General features: G+C 42.5%; 1 protein-coding gene across 1 annotated transcript in view; it reads right to left on the bottom strand.

The window, feature by feature from the left end:
• SLC28A3 (solute carrier family 28 member 3) overlaps positions 1–16,793 on the bottom strand; it is a 106,442-nt gene that overhangs the window by 61,425 nt on the left and 28,224 nt on the right. Inside the window, exons 4-6 of the mRNA XM_040355523.1 lie at positions 6,625–6,716; positions 5,308–5,497; positions 4,738–4,882 (exon numbers count right to left, since the gene is read on the bottom strand). Coding sequence (XP_040211457.1) covers positions 4,738–4,882; positions 5,308–5,497; positions 6,625–6,716 — 427 coding nt within the window. The remainder of the gene's footprint in view (positions 1–4,737; positions 4,883–5,307; positions 5,498–6,624; positions 6,717–16,793) is intronic.

Here is a 16,793-nt window from a genome sequence, read left to right as displayed (position 1 = left end):
TACTCGCGTATGCGTTCGCTTCTGCGCGCGAGCTCGTCGGGATGGGCCGCTTTAAAAATTTTTTTTTTTGTTTTCTTATTTATTTTTATTTAGTTTTATAATTTTTTACACTGAAATAAAAAAAAAAAAAAATTGATCACTTTTATTCCTATTACAAGGAATGTACACATCCCTTGTAATAGAAAAAAGCATCTTAAATATAAGATCTGGGGTCAAAAAGACCTCAGATCTCATATTTAGACTTAAATGCAAAAAAAATAAAAAAAAAATAAAAATGTCATTTTTTCAAATGACAAAAAAAAAAAATGTTTCTTTAAGAGGCTGGGCGGGACTGACGTTTTGACGTCACTTCCGCCCAGCAGAGCTATGAGGACGGGTGAAGGAGATTTCTCCTTCAGTCCCGTCCCCGCTCAGCTGCCGGACACATCCGATCCCCTCCGGGGGGGGCCCCTCTCCCGCCACCGATAACGGCTAACCCGCGGGGACCGCCGTTATCGTGTACACCACCGCCCCCTGAAAAGATGAATATCTCGGTTGTGGCAGCAGCTGCTGCCGTTATCGAGATATTCAACTTTAAAAACAGGACGTCTTTTTGACATGGGGCGGTGGTCAAGTGGTTAAAATAACTCAACATACAGCCATTCATGTCTAAACCACTGGCAACAAAAGTGAGTACGACTCTACGTAGACTCGTTCCCTTTATCCCGAAAGAAGACATAGCAGTCGTGGTGGGAACAATTATCAACTCCAGACTCGACTATGCAAATGCCCTTTACCTCGGACTCCCAAAATACCAAATCTCTCGTCTGCAAGTCATTCAAAATACGGCCGCTCGACTCGTGACTAGGAAAAAAACATGGGAATCAATCTCGCCTTCACTGAGATCCCTTCATTGGTTGCCAGTAAAAGACAGAATTACTTTTAAGGCACTCTGTGTGACGCATAAGTGTGTTCAAGGAAATGCCCCCCAATATCTATGCGAAAAATTAAAAAGTCACAACCCCAATCGCGTTCTCCGATCCACCGACCAAAATCTACTCCAGATACTTAAAGCCAGATACAAGTCCAAAGGAGAACGAAGATTTGCAGTCCAAGGACCTAGACTATGGAACGCTCTACCAACCAGCATCCGAATGGAGGTGAATCACCTGGCATTCAGAAAAAAAATTCAAAGCCCATCTTTTCTGAAGGCAAAAGGACAGTAGGGAACGGATACTAAGCACCCAGAGGCGATTCAGTTCGCATGTGTTGCGCTATATAAGTTTCTCACTCACTCACTCAAAATGTCCAAATTGGGTCCAAAGTGTCAATATTTTGTGTGGCCGCCATTATTTTCCAGCACTGCCTTAACCTTCTTGGGCATTGAGTTCACTAGAGCTTCACAAGTTGCCACTGGAGTCCTCTTCCACTCCTCCATGATGACAACACAGAGCTGGTGGATGTTAGAGGCCTTGCGCGCCTCCACTTTCTGTTTGAGGATGCCCCACAGATGCTCAATGTGGTTTAGGTCTGGAGACACACTTCGCCAGTCCATCCCCTTTACCCTCAGCTTCTTTAGCCAAGCAGTGGTCATATTGGCGGTGTGTTTGGGGTCGTTATCATGTTGGAATACTGCCGTGTGGCCCAGTCTCCGAAGGGAGGGGATCATGCCCTGCTTCAGTATGTCACAGTACATGTTAGCATTCATGGTTCCCTCAATAAACTGTAGCTCCCCAGTTCCGACAGCACTCATGCAGCTCCAGACCATGACACTCCCACCACCATGCTCTACTGTCTTTGTACTTCTCACCTGGTTGCTGCCACACATGCTTGACACCATCTGAGCCAAATAAGTTCATCTTGGTCTCATCAGACCACAGGACATGGTTCCAGTAATCCATGTCCTTAGTCTGCTTGTCTTCAGCAAACTGTTTGCGGGCTTTCTTGTGCATCATCTTTAGAAGAGGCTTCCTTCTGGAACAACAGCCATGCAGCCCAATTTGATGCAGTGTGCAGCGAATGGTCTGAGCACTGACAGGCTGACCCCAACCCCTTCAACCTGTGTAGCAATGCTGGCAGCACTCATATGTCTATTTCCCAAAGACAACCTCTGGATATGATGTTGAGCATGTGCACTCAACCTCTTTGCCAGTTCTGAGTGGAATCTGTCCTGTTAAACCGCTGTATGGTCTTGGCCACCGTGCTGCAGCTCAGTTTCAGGGTCTTAGCAATCTTCTTATAGCCTAGGCCATCTTTAAGTAGAGCAACAATTCTTTTTTTCAGATCCTCATAGAGTTCTTTGCCATGAGGTGCCATGTTGAACTTCCAGTGACCAGTATGAGAGAGCGAGAGTGTTAACACCAAATTTAACGCACCTACTGCCCATTTACACCTGAGACCTTGTAACACTAATGAGTCACATGACACCGGGAAGGGAAAGTGGCTAACTGGGCCCAATTTGGACATTTTCACTTAGGGTGTACCCACTTTTGTTGACAGCAGTTTAGACATTAATGGCTGTGTGTTAAGTTATTTTAAGGGGACAGCAAATGTACACTGTTATACAAGCTGTAAACTCACTACTTTACATTGTAGCAAAGTGTAATTTCTTCAGTGTTACATGAAAAGATAAAATTCAATATTTACAAAAATGTGAGGGATATACTCACTTTTGTGATATACTGTATATATATAACTCATGTTCGACTCAATTATAAAGCTCATCCCTACTCCTCAGCAAGCTGTGTGCTAAGGAGGCACCTGTGTGTGTGGGCTTTCTAGCTGGTTTGTGTGCATCCATAGACATCACATCGCTGGTAAGCCCACCCATTCACAGAAGGTTGACTGACAGCAGCAGAAGCTTATGGCTCCTCTGCCCTCAGTTTCACCTGTGAAAGCAGGAAGGGAGGAGAGGGGTGCTCTAGCGGGGACAGGAGCCAGATGAGTGTTGGGAGTGGGGGTAAATAGGACAGATATTGAGGTCTCTCTTACCTTAATGCAGAGAGTGCGTTGAAGTAAAAAAACTTCAGGACTTAGATACATTTTAACTACTCATTTAGTCTAGGGCAGGGGTCTCCAAACTTTCTAAACAAAGGGCCAGTTTACTGTCCTTCAAACTTTAGGAGGGCCGTACAATGTGGATGATAGGAGTAGTACCCCATGATTGGTATTAGGGGGAGTAATAGTGCGCCATCATTGGTATCAATGGGATTAACCACTTAAGACCCGGACCATTATTCAGGTAAAGGACCTGGCCAGTTTTTGCGTTTCGGCACTGCGTCGATTTAACTGACAATTGTGCGGTCGTGCGACGTGATTCCCAAACAAAATTGGCTTCCTTTTTTCCCCACAAATAGAGCTTTCTTTTGGTGGTATTTGATCACCTCTGCGGTTTTTATTTCTTGCGCTATAAACAAAAATAGAGTGACAGTTTTGAAAAAAAAACAATATTTTTTACTTTTTGCTATAATAAATATCCCCAAAAAATATATAAAAAAAATGTTTTGTCTCAGTTTAGGCCGATACGTATTCTTCTACATATTTATGGTTAAAAAAAATCTCAATAAGCGTTTATTGATTGGTTTGCGCAAAAGTTATAGCATTTACAAAATAGGGGATAGTTTTATGGGATTTTTATTAATATTTTTTTTTTACTAGTAATGGCGGCGATCAGCGATTTTTTTGTGTGACTGCGACATTATGGCGGACACATCGGACAGTTTTGACACATTTTTGGGACCATTGTCATTTTCATAGTTTACACACACACCTCTCCCCATTCTTCAGCTCCTGTGACCGATCGCGGGACACCGGACGGCGATCGGGTCCGCAGGTGCCGCGGGCGCAGTCACAAAGCTTCGGACCGGGTCACATGCACGGCGCCGTGGCCCATGGCTGGGATCTTAAAGGCGACGTACCTGTGCCCAGCCGTGCCATTCTGCCAACGTATATCGGCATTAGGCGGTCCTTAAGTGGTTAATAGCACCCCATCATTGGTATCAGTGGTAATAATAGTGCCTCATTATTGGTATCAATGGAAGGAATAGTGCCCCATCATTGGTTGCTGACTGTGGGGGGAATAATGCCCCAAGGGCCAGGTAAAAGCAAGAAAAGGGCCGCATCTGGCCCCCGGGCCGCAGTTTGGAGACCACTGGTCTAGGGAACAGTAAGAATACTTTACTTACCCGATCCTCCACACCCCTGGCAGACCGTGCTCCCCCATGCTCCAGTGGTGAGTTGTCCTTTGGCTTCCTCACATCCAGTGCAAGACCATGGACCCTTCATCAGTTTTTATGACATCTGGGGACCTTAGACCACCGGAGCGTGGGAAAGAAGAGGCTGTAGGGACCAGTTAAACAGCACAGAGAAGCCTGCAGGAATGAAGGCTCAGGTAAGTATATCTGCTTTTCCAAATCCCCTAGACTCCTGATCTGGTCCAGTCACGTGATGCAGAAGCTCCAGCTCCCTATGTGTCATGGAATACTCAACATTGGGTATGAATTTCAGGAGCAGTGTAAATAATGGCTACATACTGTATGTGGGGTGGTCAGTAAGTAAGCTTGTTTTTTTTCCCCATGGATTGATCCATGGTCCTGTTTATATACATACTGTATGTAGCCTTTACTTTCACTTTAAATTACATATTCTATATTTAAATAGCTTCTAAAGTAAAACAAAATAATAGTTCTTATTTTAATGTTCTTTTTTATTGTAGTGAAATGATCAGTTTCTGTACATTTCCAGACATTTGTTCCATACCTTAGTTGGGTGTTTAGAGAATATGAACATTAGGAGTATATACATCACAAGGCCACCAAAGGAAATCAGTTGATTGCTTCCCATTCTTGCAGTGTCAAAAATAAGCCACAATATAATGCCAGCAACAAGGCTTAGCCATATTACCCTAAGGATAAAACAGCAAGTGTAAAATTCAACATAGCCAACAAAAATATTGAAATACTTTTTACGATAATAATAATAATCATAGTAATCATAAACAGCATACTTCAGAGATTCAAACGGAACTAAACTGTATGTGAGCTCCACAAATTGAACATTTTAATTCATTTTTAATATTCAAAACAAATGCAGATATCCATCTATGTCTCCATGCTTAATTTTTTGAGAAATAGGAAGTAACTGAATAAATGTAAACAAAACAGTTTAAAACAAGAAAATATGATATACTTCCTGTCTATGTATTAATGCTAGCAGTATAAAGATTAAAATAGGTAATGTTGATTAAAAGTTTAGTTTTCGCTTTCAGTTGTACATGTGGGCATTGATTGTGTAGTAATCATAAAAGGTAAACCTAGCAATAATACTTACCATTTCATCCAAAACCATTGTTTCTTGATGAATGCTCCAACCGGTGAGAAGAATGTCACAATTTTGCCTTCATATCTGTCAATAAATAAATCCCAGCATATAAAAAAGATGACCAGTATAGTAAGTACAAAGAGAGCCAATGCTCTTCTGAAGTTCAACACGCAAGCTGCAATCACCAATGCCAGGAAACCTAAGGAAAACACAAATAGCGCTTAAGAACACAAAGAATTACCATTTACATTTTGAGACAATGACTGAAACAATAGAAAGAAGTGTCATATAATCAGCAACCAAATAGTTGCTACAGTATATGCAGAAAGGAGTTTTGTATTCACTGTACACTTCTAGGTCATGAAATGTGAACTTTCCCTGCTACTTTCCCTGGTCACCTAGTGTTTTAGCTATGGCTGTTGCATCCTCTGTAATATTAAATGAATAAAGAATTCAACAGGGAGATTGGGATTTCCCCATGAGGACATATCAATTGTTTAGATCAGGGGTCTCCAAACATTATAAACAAAGGGCCGGTTTATTGTCCTTCAGACTCTTGGAGGGCCAGACTTTGGCAAGCGGGGGGTGGAAATTTTCCTGGCATTAGTTGGACTTAACATATGGTATTAGGGGGAGAAATAGTGCCCTATCATTTGTATCATAGGGAGGAATAGTGACCCATTAGTGGTCTCATTGGGAGAAATGGTGCTCCACTGTCGGTGTCAGATGTCAGAAAAGTGTCTCGTATCAGTGGGAGGGATACTGCCCCAAGAGCCGAATAAAGGCAAGCAAAGGGCCCTTGGGCCACAGTTTGGAGACCACTGGTTTAGATTGAGGGAATCCAATGCAAAAATCTCTCGAAGTCCCTGAGAGAGAGAAAAAAGGTTTAGGTGGTTTAAGGCTCCACCTGACCACCTAAGGATCAAACACTAATGCCCCATACACAAGATCGGAATTTCCGATGGAAAAAGTCAGACTGACTTTTTCCATCGGAAATTCTGACAGTGTGTATACCCCATTCCGAGGAATTCCGTCGGAGTTTAGATAGAGAACATGTTCTCTTTTACTCCGATGGAATTCCGTCGGAATTCCGATGTGATTTTGGTCAGACAAAGGTCAGACCGTGTGTACGGGGCTTAAGTTATTCATTTTGAGTGGACTGATCCTTAAAATATGTACAGTCCTATTGGCAGTTTTAGTACAGAAAAAACACGATTAGGTAAATGAAATATATATACTGTTTTTAAGTACCGTGTCTTGCAAATCATTCTCTTGCTAGCAATGATTTCTTTGAAACGGTCTAGCTCAGTGGTATTATATGCTTACCTGCCAACAAAATGCTATAGATGACATACTTCATTATAGTTTTATGTTTCCTGCAGAAGGTACATGCAGCATCGTATTTCATTTCAAGGCAACTGTGAGGAAAGATTTAAGGAGATGAAAGAGACATAAAGTGAACAGTGTTGACTTAGCAGTACTTATAAATATAACCATGATGGTTATGGTTTGGCACTTGCTCTCTGCTCTGATACAGGCTTACAGGTGCTCTGTGTTAAATACAGCAGTACCAACACTACTGAATTGTCATTAGGGATATCTGCATCTGCCATATCAATGTTTTATCATCCTATTTTGACGTGGATCTCTTTGTTTACTTCCATAGTAGAATATAAGAGCAGGGGGGAATCAATTAAAAAACATCTACCTCACAAACCAGTTCAAACCAGTGCGTAACTATGCATGTTGAGATAAATAGCCCATTTGTTTGGACCAATAGGAAACCTAATAGGCTTCCAAAACTCCACAATGCACTAAAACTGGACACGCAGCATTTTTTTAATGCAGTGCACTACAACACCAAAACTCCCTGACTTCTAGGGACTGTCACTGATTTGGAGCAATGTCCATCTGTCCCTCCCCTCCCCCCTCATTTTGGTCTTATTTATATAGTTGTATATTAAATGCACTTTTTATCTCTCCAAAAGTGTTTTCCAGTGCTAAACCTTTCATCTAAATTCGAAATAACTGCATTTGTAAATTTTAAAAGCCAATATAAAGGAATAGTAGTCGTAAAAAAAAAAGCACTTGTGGATTTAATTAAAGCGGAAGTAAACCCATCCATAAAACAGTTTAATTTACTGTAAGCAGTTGTAGAATAAACAGAATAAGCAAAGATGGCAGCTTCCTTAGCTAAAAACGATAGGGGGGGTTTACGTACACTTTAACTTTTTTATGGTTAATCCTCCTTTAAAGGGGTGTGGCAGGGGCGTGTCCTATGCCTACATACCTTTGCTAGTAGGTGTCCCTCATTCCCATCTCAAAATGTTGGGAGGTATGCAACACACAGATCACATTCAGCATTGTAATGATCTAAAATGCAAGGGCATTGGGAAATAGCATCGTACTGTGTTTTTTTTTTCCATGTGGTAACACAACACACTGATGTGAACAGGTCCTTAGTGTTAAAGATAATTTTGTAGTTATTCATACAAATAAACTTCTTTACTGCTTGGACTTTGAGATTGTTAAAGCTTTTTCCCCCTTTTCTCCCTCTAAGGCCGAGTACTCACGAGCAAACATGTCCGTTCGAAATGTCCGACGGGCTGTTTCCGGCGTACAAGGCTGTTTTTTCATTTGGCCCGCTGGCTTGTACACACCAGCGGACGATATTTCCCTGCGGACCTGAACGCGTGCACGTAATCCACGTTTGACGTCACTATAAAGGGAAAGGCCAAAGTCAATGGCGACGCCCTCTGTTCCGCTTTTGCTAGTTACGGCTTTGCTCGTGTTAGTGAAGGTTTGGTTAGAGCTGATTCGCGCTTCTCGGTCTCCAGGCTTTAGCAGGTAGTATTTTCTCGTTCAGTGCGTGTGCTTGTGGGTACGTAGTTGGCATTCGGGTACAGGCGTGCAGTTCGTTCTGCTTAGCAGATTCGTACTGTGCGTTCGTATCTGTGTGTCGTGCGTTCTTTGCAGGTACCGCTGGATTTGATTGTGCTTTCTGTTGGAGTGTGTTCTTGACTGACCAGCCGGCCGGTTTGAAGCCATGATGGAGCAGCAGCGTCAATTTTCGCGAGTTGGTGCTGTTTATGGGATGGCTGCTGGATATGTTCATTATTCCAGTACTTTGGCCAGAAACAGGGGGCGGAGGCGTTTCTGGACCAAGAATTGGTTGCGCCAGCGTGACCAGTTCTCACATATGCCTCTGCTTAGGGAAATCCAGGAGAATAATCCTAATGACTATAGGAATTTTCTCCGCATGACGGACCCCGTATTCAACAGTCTGCTGGATCTTCTGTCCCCCTATATCACGAGGCAGGACACTGTGATGCGCCAAGCCATCACGGCCGAGCAGAGGCTTATTGCCACGTTGCGGTACCTGGCGACTGGGAGGAGCCTGCAGGACCTCAAGTTCTCGACAGGCATCTCTCCGCAGGCGCTTGGGGTCATCATACCGGACACGTGTGCTGCCATCATTAAAGTTATGCACGAGGAGTATATGAAGGTAAGTTTCCTCATTTTAACCTCACAATGTGTCTTTAATAATGTGGCAAACTAACTTTTTATTTTATTTCCCAGATATGCTGTGTGTTTAACTAACGTTCCCTTTTCTCACTATGCATGTTGATATCAGCTTTTACATGTTCTTTTTATTTTGGCCTACCTGCATATTTTGATCTTACCCAATATTAACCTGTCCAGCATGCTATCTTCGGGCCAACCCCCACCATGCCACTTTATTTTAATTTTTTTGGTTTTCTAAAAACAGTTTAAACACCCCCCACCCCCCCTTCAAAGTGTTTTTGTCCCCATCAGAGGGCTGTGGAGTCTGTTATTAATTAAGTGGCCCTATATATTTGTGCCCCGAAATTCTCCCTTCAAAATTTGCAAATGCTATTTAAAAATTGTAAAGTTGCACAAGGATGCTTGTAGGATTATGTTTGCAATGTTTATGTGCCAAAGTACTAAATCTCTTTTTTTGTTTGTCCCCACAGCTACCCTCCACACCACAGGAATGGCAGTCTGTGGCTTCCCAATTTGCCGAGCGGTGGGATTTTCCTAACTGCGGTGGAGCAATAGATGGGAAACACGTCCGCATTGTGCCCCCACCCCACTCGGGGTCCTACTATTATAATTACAAGGGTTATCATAGTATAGTGTTGATGGCGGTGGTGTCGGCACAGTATGAGTTTCTCTATGTGGACGTGGGGAAGAACGGCCGGATGTCAGATGGGGGAGTGTTCGCACGGACTGATTTCTATGATCGTCTCCAAACTGGTGGTCTGGCATTGCCACCAGATGAAGATAATGTGGAAGGACTTCCGTTTGTGTTCCTAGCGGACGAGGCTTTTGGCCTTGGACCTCACCTAATGCGGCCTTTTCCCCAGAGGACCCTCACCTCAGAGAGGAGTGTGTTTAATTTTCGGTTGTCCAGGGCTCGGAGGGTAGTCGAGAATGCCTTTGGGATCCTCAGCAACCGGTTCCGCCTGTTCCTGACATCGATACATTTGGCGGAATATAAATTGAACACCGTTATATTTGCCTGCTGCATTTTGCACAATTTTCTACGCAGGCACTCCCAGACGTACCTAGCCCCCATGGGCTCTGAGGCAGGACTACCCTCAGAGAACATTCCTGGCCTGGACACTGGTCGCGCTGGCTTGGCCCCCCAATCTGCTCGTGAGGTACGCGACAAATATGTTGAGTACTTCATGGGTCGGGGGGCCATTGCTATGCCAGATCATATTTCTTTCTAATTCGGCCCCCAAAAGAAAGGAATATTCTCACAACTAATAAATAATTAGACCATTGGACTTTATACAGTTGTTTGTCATTACTGCTTTTTCTCTATTTTTCTGTCTTCCAGGTTATCTCCAAAAATAGTGCACTTCTAGTGCCAGATTTACTTACTCAGATGTATTAACTAACCACATTTGCACATTATTCACTCATCTACAAACTGGGTATTCAGTCTATAAATAAGAAGCCACTCTTTTTTCTGCTTTTGATGTCTCATTTTATTTTTTTATTTTAGTCATTTTTTAACAAGAAATGTGTATTTTTAGGCAGAACACATTTCCTGCAAATTCTTGAGACAAAATATTGGCTTTTAATTATTTATTTTTTGGTCTTTATTGACAGTGATTATCAATAATAATGATCGAAACACAATGTAACAATAATTTCACTGAAACTATACGCAAGAATTTTTGGGCTTGTCATTTGTTTGTGTCTAATTTTTTAAACAAGATTTTAACACAACACAAAAATTTTTTTGTTTTTTTCTAAAATTAGTTAACTTCTTTCTTTAGGTGAGATTTATTGTTCGTTTTGTGATCTGAAACTGGAAACATTTACAAACCAAAAAAGATCAACACCAAACAAAAATTTAAAAAAAGAACAGCAGTCAGTCATATGGATGGTGTGCTTTCACACTGGAACACGCCAAAATTTCTAAATGCACACATTCAGTGAAAACTCGCCAAATGTCATTGGTTAAACAGACAAATGGCCACATGTGCTATCTGACATCATGGGTGATCAATGTCTGTGTTTTGTGGGAGCAAACCCTTCCTCTCAACTACTTGAGGATCGAGGAGGGGTTTGTACCCACAAAGCACAGACAATAGATAGTCTGTGATGGCAGATAGCACATATTGGCACACTGTGTGTGCATTTAGAAATTTTGGCGTATTATAAAGTACAAAAATTAAAAAGGGTTTTGTGGGCGGGGGATGGGCGGGGGATGGGCTTCTGTGGTTCAGTCTTTGACACGGCCCATCATGTCCATGATATTTTTGTAATTTTGGTTGATGACTAGCATCCTTTGTCGCATGTTCTCCATTTCCGTGCTACACTCTGAAATGACATTTCGCACATTCTGCTCCATGACTAGCATCCTTTCCTGCATAATGTCCATTTCCGTGCTGCACTCCATTAGTTGCTGTACAATGATAGAAGCACTTGCACGTGAAAAATGTGCTACTCCATCTTGATCCCCTAAAAAGAAACAAATTGGCATTCAAAATATGTAAATAATTTCCAGCCTATCTGCATATGTTTGGCCCTATTAATATAGGGGTGACACTGACCTGATGGCCTGATAATTTCCACATCCCCAATTTCTTCATCTTCTATCACTCCTCCTTCTTCCACCACCTCCCCATCATCTTCTATCACTCCTCCTTCTTCCACCACCTCCCCATCATCTTCGACTCCTCCTTCATCCATCAATCCACCTTCTTGCAATTCGCCAAATTGTTCTTCCGCCACTTGCCCTTCATCTGATATAAATTCTAAGTCCAAAATAACTTCTTCCTCCTCTCTTCCTTCCTCCTTTCTTCCTTCCTCTTCTCCTTCCACATCCTCTTCTCCTTCCACATCCTCTTCTCCTTCCACATCCTCTTCTCCTTCCACATCCTCTTCTCCTTCCACATCCTCCTCTCTTCCTTCCCCAGCCTCCTCCTGCTCAACATGTGGAGGTGTTTGATTTTCCGGGTGTCTGGCCCTCTCTGCCTCCTCCAATTGCTGGCGTCTTCTTTCCCCTATAAGAAATAATAAAAAACAAAAGGTATACTCATCAGCACACTGATATTGGATATCATAAATCGCACACATTGCATAGACGATACATTTATGATGATTTTTGGTTGTTTTTTCTTTCAGCAATCCTCCATTTTTGGCGTAGTTCTAGGCCAAGCTCTGATGCTGCCCCTTTTTTGCAAAGAAGTGACACAAATGGATGTCCCCCCAAAACATTAATTCTCGTCGACCCTCCAAATAAATATACTTTGATTTTTGAGACACAGGTGCTTTGCATTTCAAGATGTTAAAACATCAGCTTTATTTGCATTTTGGAGAATGAATCTTGTTTGCCTGTCACATTCACTCAATTTAATTTCTGTGATTTTGCTAGTCAACAATGTTGGAAAACCAAGTTTGGGGCCAGTCAGCCATGTCCAGGTGTGTTGTTCCTGGAGTAACGTCACATTTTTGCGAAACAATGTCATATTACGCGTGTTTACTATTTCACCAAATTTGTTTAAGGTTGTTATTTGACATAAACACAATACAGTATCTACACATGTTCAAAAGTAAAAGCAGGCCAAGGAGGCAGATGTGAAAAAATACATGTCAACACATTATTGCAGACATTCCCCCCCCCCTTAAATAATATGGACTTACTTTTACGCAGAATTTTGAGGATCTTCTTCATGTGATGTGGCTCCCTCAATTTTAAATCGGACCAACGCTTCCGTAGTTGCTCCTTTGACCTGGTGACACCAAACATTCTCCTCATTCTCCTTGCCACCTTGTCCATTATGTGTGACTTCCTACGGTTCGGTGTTTTGTAGGGCCCACATTCACCATCATAATCCTTCCTCCTCATGATGTAAACCAACTCCACCATTTCTTCGAACGCCATATTAGTGGCTTTATATCTTTTAGGCCTGGATCGGGACGGTCCAGCCTCTGTCCCTTCACTTGCGCCATGAGAGCTCCGTGCCCGCTCGTGTGACATCGCCATCTTTCCTTCCCACAGAGATTAGGGGCGTGGAAACGAGGAAATGTCCCGTCAGGGGCGGAGATGAGGGCGGGGATTATTGCATATGCGGAGTGTCGCGAATGCCAACAACGTATTGACGTAGGTTACGCGGAGAATATTCGCGCGATTCCAGAACCTACACAGTTAACGCCATATTTACTTTTTCAATTGATTAGGGGCATGGCAAAGGTGACGAGGGCGGCGTTTCATACATACGCGGAGTGTATAAAAGGCGCTTGACGTGATTACGTAGGTTACGTGTTAATTCAGCGAGCGGAAGAAACGAGGATTGTGAGAGAGGCAGGTAAGAAATTTAAACATGGGATCAGCAGCGGGCTCTAAAATGTAGAGCAATGGGATGGGGGTTTGGTCTGTTGGTTGCACAGTTTTATTAAGCTATTATGTCTCTTGGATACCAGAATGTGATTTTCGTACCCAAATGCTTTTGTAGACATCACAAAATAGAGAGATCAAAAATGCTGTGACTCATTAGTAATTATGTAGGGTGTATTCAGATCAGGCCAAGTATTGTTCTGTGTTGGTTGGACAGAGGTCATTAGGAAGTTTCTTTCATGTAATCAATGCTGAGGGGCAGGATATCTACACATGCAATAGTGCCTTGATGAATGCTGTCATTTGTAATAATTGTGTATGGTTGTAGATTTATATTATTTCCTGCAATGTAACCAAAGGGGCGGCATGTTAAAAAAAAATGTTAGCTAAAACCAACCAATGGGGCAGAGCTGGCCAGCATTTTCTAAACAAGAGACACTGTGTTTGTATTTCTATATAGGTACTACTTTTTTAACAACATATTCTATCAATGTAAATGCTGAGGCTTTTTTTAATTGTGTTTTTGGTTTCTTTTCATTTTTTCAATCTAGAATAAAAAAAAAAAAAAATTTATTTCACAATGGATCTCCTGCAGAGCCAAGACATTATCCAGCATTTGCTGGATAAATTTCGGGAAATGCCCATCCTGTGGGATTCAAAGCAGGACCATTACCACAATAAGGACGTACGAGCGGCAGCACTTGAACAGCTAGCAGCATACATGAGGACATGGGTGCCAGAATGCAGTGCCAACATGGTGAAGGATAAACTTGCCAACCTCAGGGGCACATATAGGAGAGCGTACAAAGCTCACCAAAAACAGCTAAGATCTGGAGCAGCAGCAAGACCACCAAAGGAACCCAAGCTGTGGTATTACAACCAGATGTCATTTTTGCGGGATCAACTGGAAGGCAGGCCATCAATGTCGAGTCTGAATCCCAACCTTTCCTCCACGCTACCTCCCAGCGGGACTTCCCAAGATCACCACAGCCCTGCAGAGTCAGATGAAGAGGGCCTGGCTGACAGAGAGGCAGATCTGCGCCTCTACGATGATGAGGTATAGTAGTTTCATAACTATTTATGTAATAATATTAATTATTGTTTGATTCTTGACTTGATATTGGTTAATAAAATACAAGCTGGGAAGTAAAAATCTAAAATCGTGGGCAAACAAATAGGTGTCAGGGATGACAACTGCAGGGGTCAGAGGGTGAGTCTGTTTTCAAGTTTAAATTCAAGGCAAAAAATAAGATTCAAGCATGAAAATGTGAGTGAGTATATTCCTAAATATATTACAACATGTCCCTTTTTTTTACACAGGAAGAAGAGACCAGCCAGGAGGTGGCAGATCCTCTCCTCACTGACAGCCAGGCCGAAGGGGTCAGTGGCAGCCAGGAGGAGGCCGGGCCCAGTGGCGTTCAGCAGCTCCCCAGGACAAGCACCACCAGCCAGGCTCCTCCCCTTTATATTAGGCCACCAGGCCGTAAGAAGAAATTGGGGGCAGTGGAGGAAGCCAGCCTCCAAATGATTAGGGAGGCGAGTGCCATCATGAGGGCCCCCCTCAACCCCACTGAGGCCTACAGTGCCTCCGTGGCACATGACCTGAATCAAGGCACGGAGGAGCAGAGGCAACTGGCAAAGGGCGTGATCAACCAGGCCCTTTGGTGGATGCAGAGGGAGCTGCTGACCCCAGACACTGGGCTATGTGACCCGGCCCGGCTTGCTGAACACCATTCTCCTGCTGCCACATCATCCCCACCTGCAAGGGCCCAGGGAAGACCCGCTGGAAGGCAGCCTGGAAGGAAGGTTGCAAGGAAGAGGAGACGTTGATGCCCTGCCTTCCATTTGATCCCCCACAAATGGCATCTTGTTTGGACTACCACAGCTTGGGTTCCTTTGGTTATGTGCTGCTGCTTCAGATTTTATTTAGTGTGCTTCCTGAGGTTGGCTAGTTTATCCTTCACCATGTTTCAAATGCAAGTTTGCATGTATGTTGCTAGCTGTTCAAGTGCTGCCATTCTGTTTTTGATCCTTTTTATAATTTGCTCAAATAAAAGCCTTTTTGTTGATTTGAAAAACGTGCCTATTGTTTGTAATACTGTGGGTATTATTTTAGGCATCAAACATTACAAACAAATAAAATGATTAATCTAAAATATTCACTAACTCATGTGGGGGGGGGGGGGGGGTCATTTGGTGTGCCAACATGGTAGACAATTTAAACAACCTTCAACAAAATCATGTTAAATATACAAACAAAAGCTAAATCAAAAATATTTCCTATTAAAATATTCTAAATGGTGACATAACTATAAACACCTAAAGAAAGTGGGAAAGATAACCATTAAACATTAAAAGAAAAAAATTTGAAATGTGGAGGACCACTAAAAATATGATACGTCGGGCCAATAAAAGTTTGCAAAAATCTTACTACATCACAGCTAACAAATGTCACTTTTCAGTATGGAACAACTCAGTTGAAATAACATGAGCTAAATAACTGATTAGTTATAGCAAGAGAAGAATGAATAAAACGACGGCATCAAGCATTGGTTATTGTGTGTTTTGCTTCAGTGTTCTATTGCTAGAATTAATCTTTCTATTGACGAATGTGCCATATCCCAAAGAAACGTGAGTTTTACCTGAACGAGCGCTCCCGTGGCCTCATTTAGTCTGAGCATGCGCGGGGTTTTTGTACGTTGGTTTTGTGTACTCACCACCAAACATGTACGTTCGGACAGGATTTGAGCGGACGGTTTTAAAACAAGTTTGGAAATAAATGTCTGCTGGAAAACGGCCCGGCGGGCAAATGTACGGTGAAATTCTGTACGCTCGTAACTACACACGACCAAACATGTATGCTGAAACTGGTCCGCGGGCCAGTTTCAGCAAACATGTTTGGTCGTGAGTATGGGGCCTAAGAAGAAACGTGCCCACCTGATTGTAGGCAGTTGAATTGTGACAACACAAAGATTGCATCCTAACGTTTTTAGGCCACTGCGCTATGTAATGGTTGCACAGAAAATTATTATCACTATACCAACCTATTTAATGCAACTGATCAGAGGAACCACTTACTGTATTGGAAGCCTCAAATCTGTTTATTATTTGATCCAACAAACAGACCAGTCCACCCAAGGTACAAAAGACCCTAATGCGCTTATTAGTAAGCTCTTTATTAAATTAAATTTGTTAAGATATTTTTATACCTTGGATGGGCTGGTCTACTTATTGGATCGGTTTATAAACAGATTTGAGGCTTTCAATACAGTGAGCAGTTCCCCTTTGTTCTTTTGGAGCAGTTGTGGAGTCTACTGTAGTGGCTGACAACTACAGGAAACCAACTCCTTTCATTGGTGGAGGTGTGGGAAGCGAAGCTTGCAGGGGAGTATCTACTATTTTTCTACTTACTTGATACAAAGTTACACGAATATTGATAGCACATGACTTAGAAACAAATGGAATGTTTTAAAAAAAGAGCACATTTTCTGCCTGAGGCCTCGTACACACGACCGTTTTTCTCGACAGAATCCATCAAGAAACTTGGTGGCAGAGATTTTTTTCCCGAGGAAAACGGTCGTGTGTAGGGGAGTATCTACTATTTTTCTACTTACTT

This window comes from Rana temporaria, chromosome 1 (assembly GCF_905171775.1).
Source record: "Rana temporaria chromosome 1, aRanTem1.1, whole genome shotgun sequence".
Classification (NCBI taxonomy): domain Eukaryota; kingdom Metazoa; phylum Chordata; class Amphibia; order Anura; family Ranidae; genus Rana; species Rana temporaria.
The sequence above is the reverse complement of the archived record's forward strand: the minus strand, read 5'-3'. Positions and strand labels throughout refer to the sequence as shown.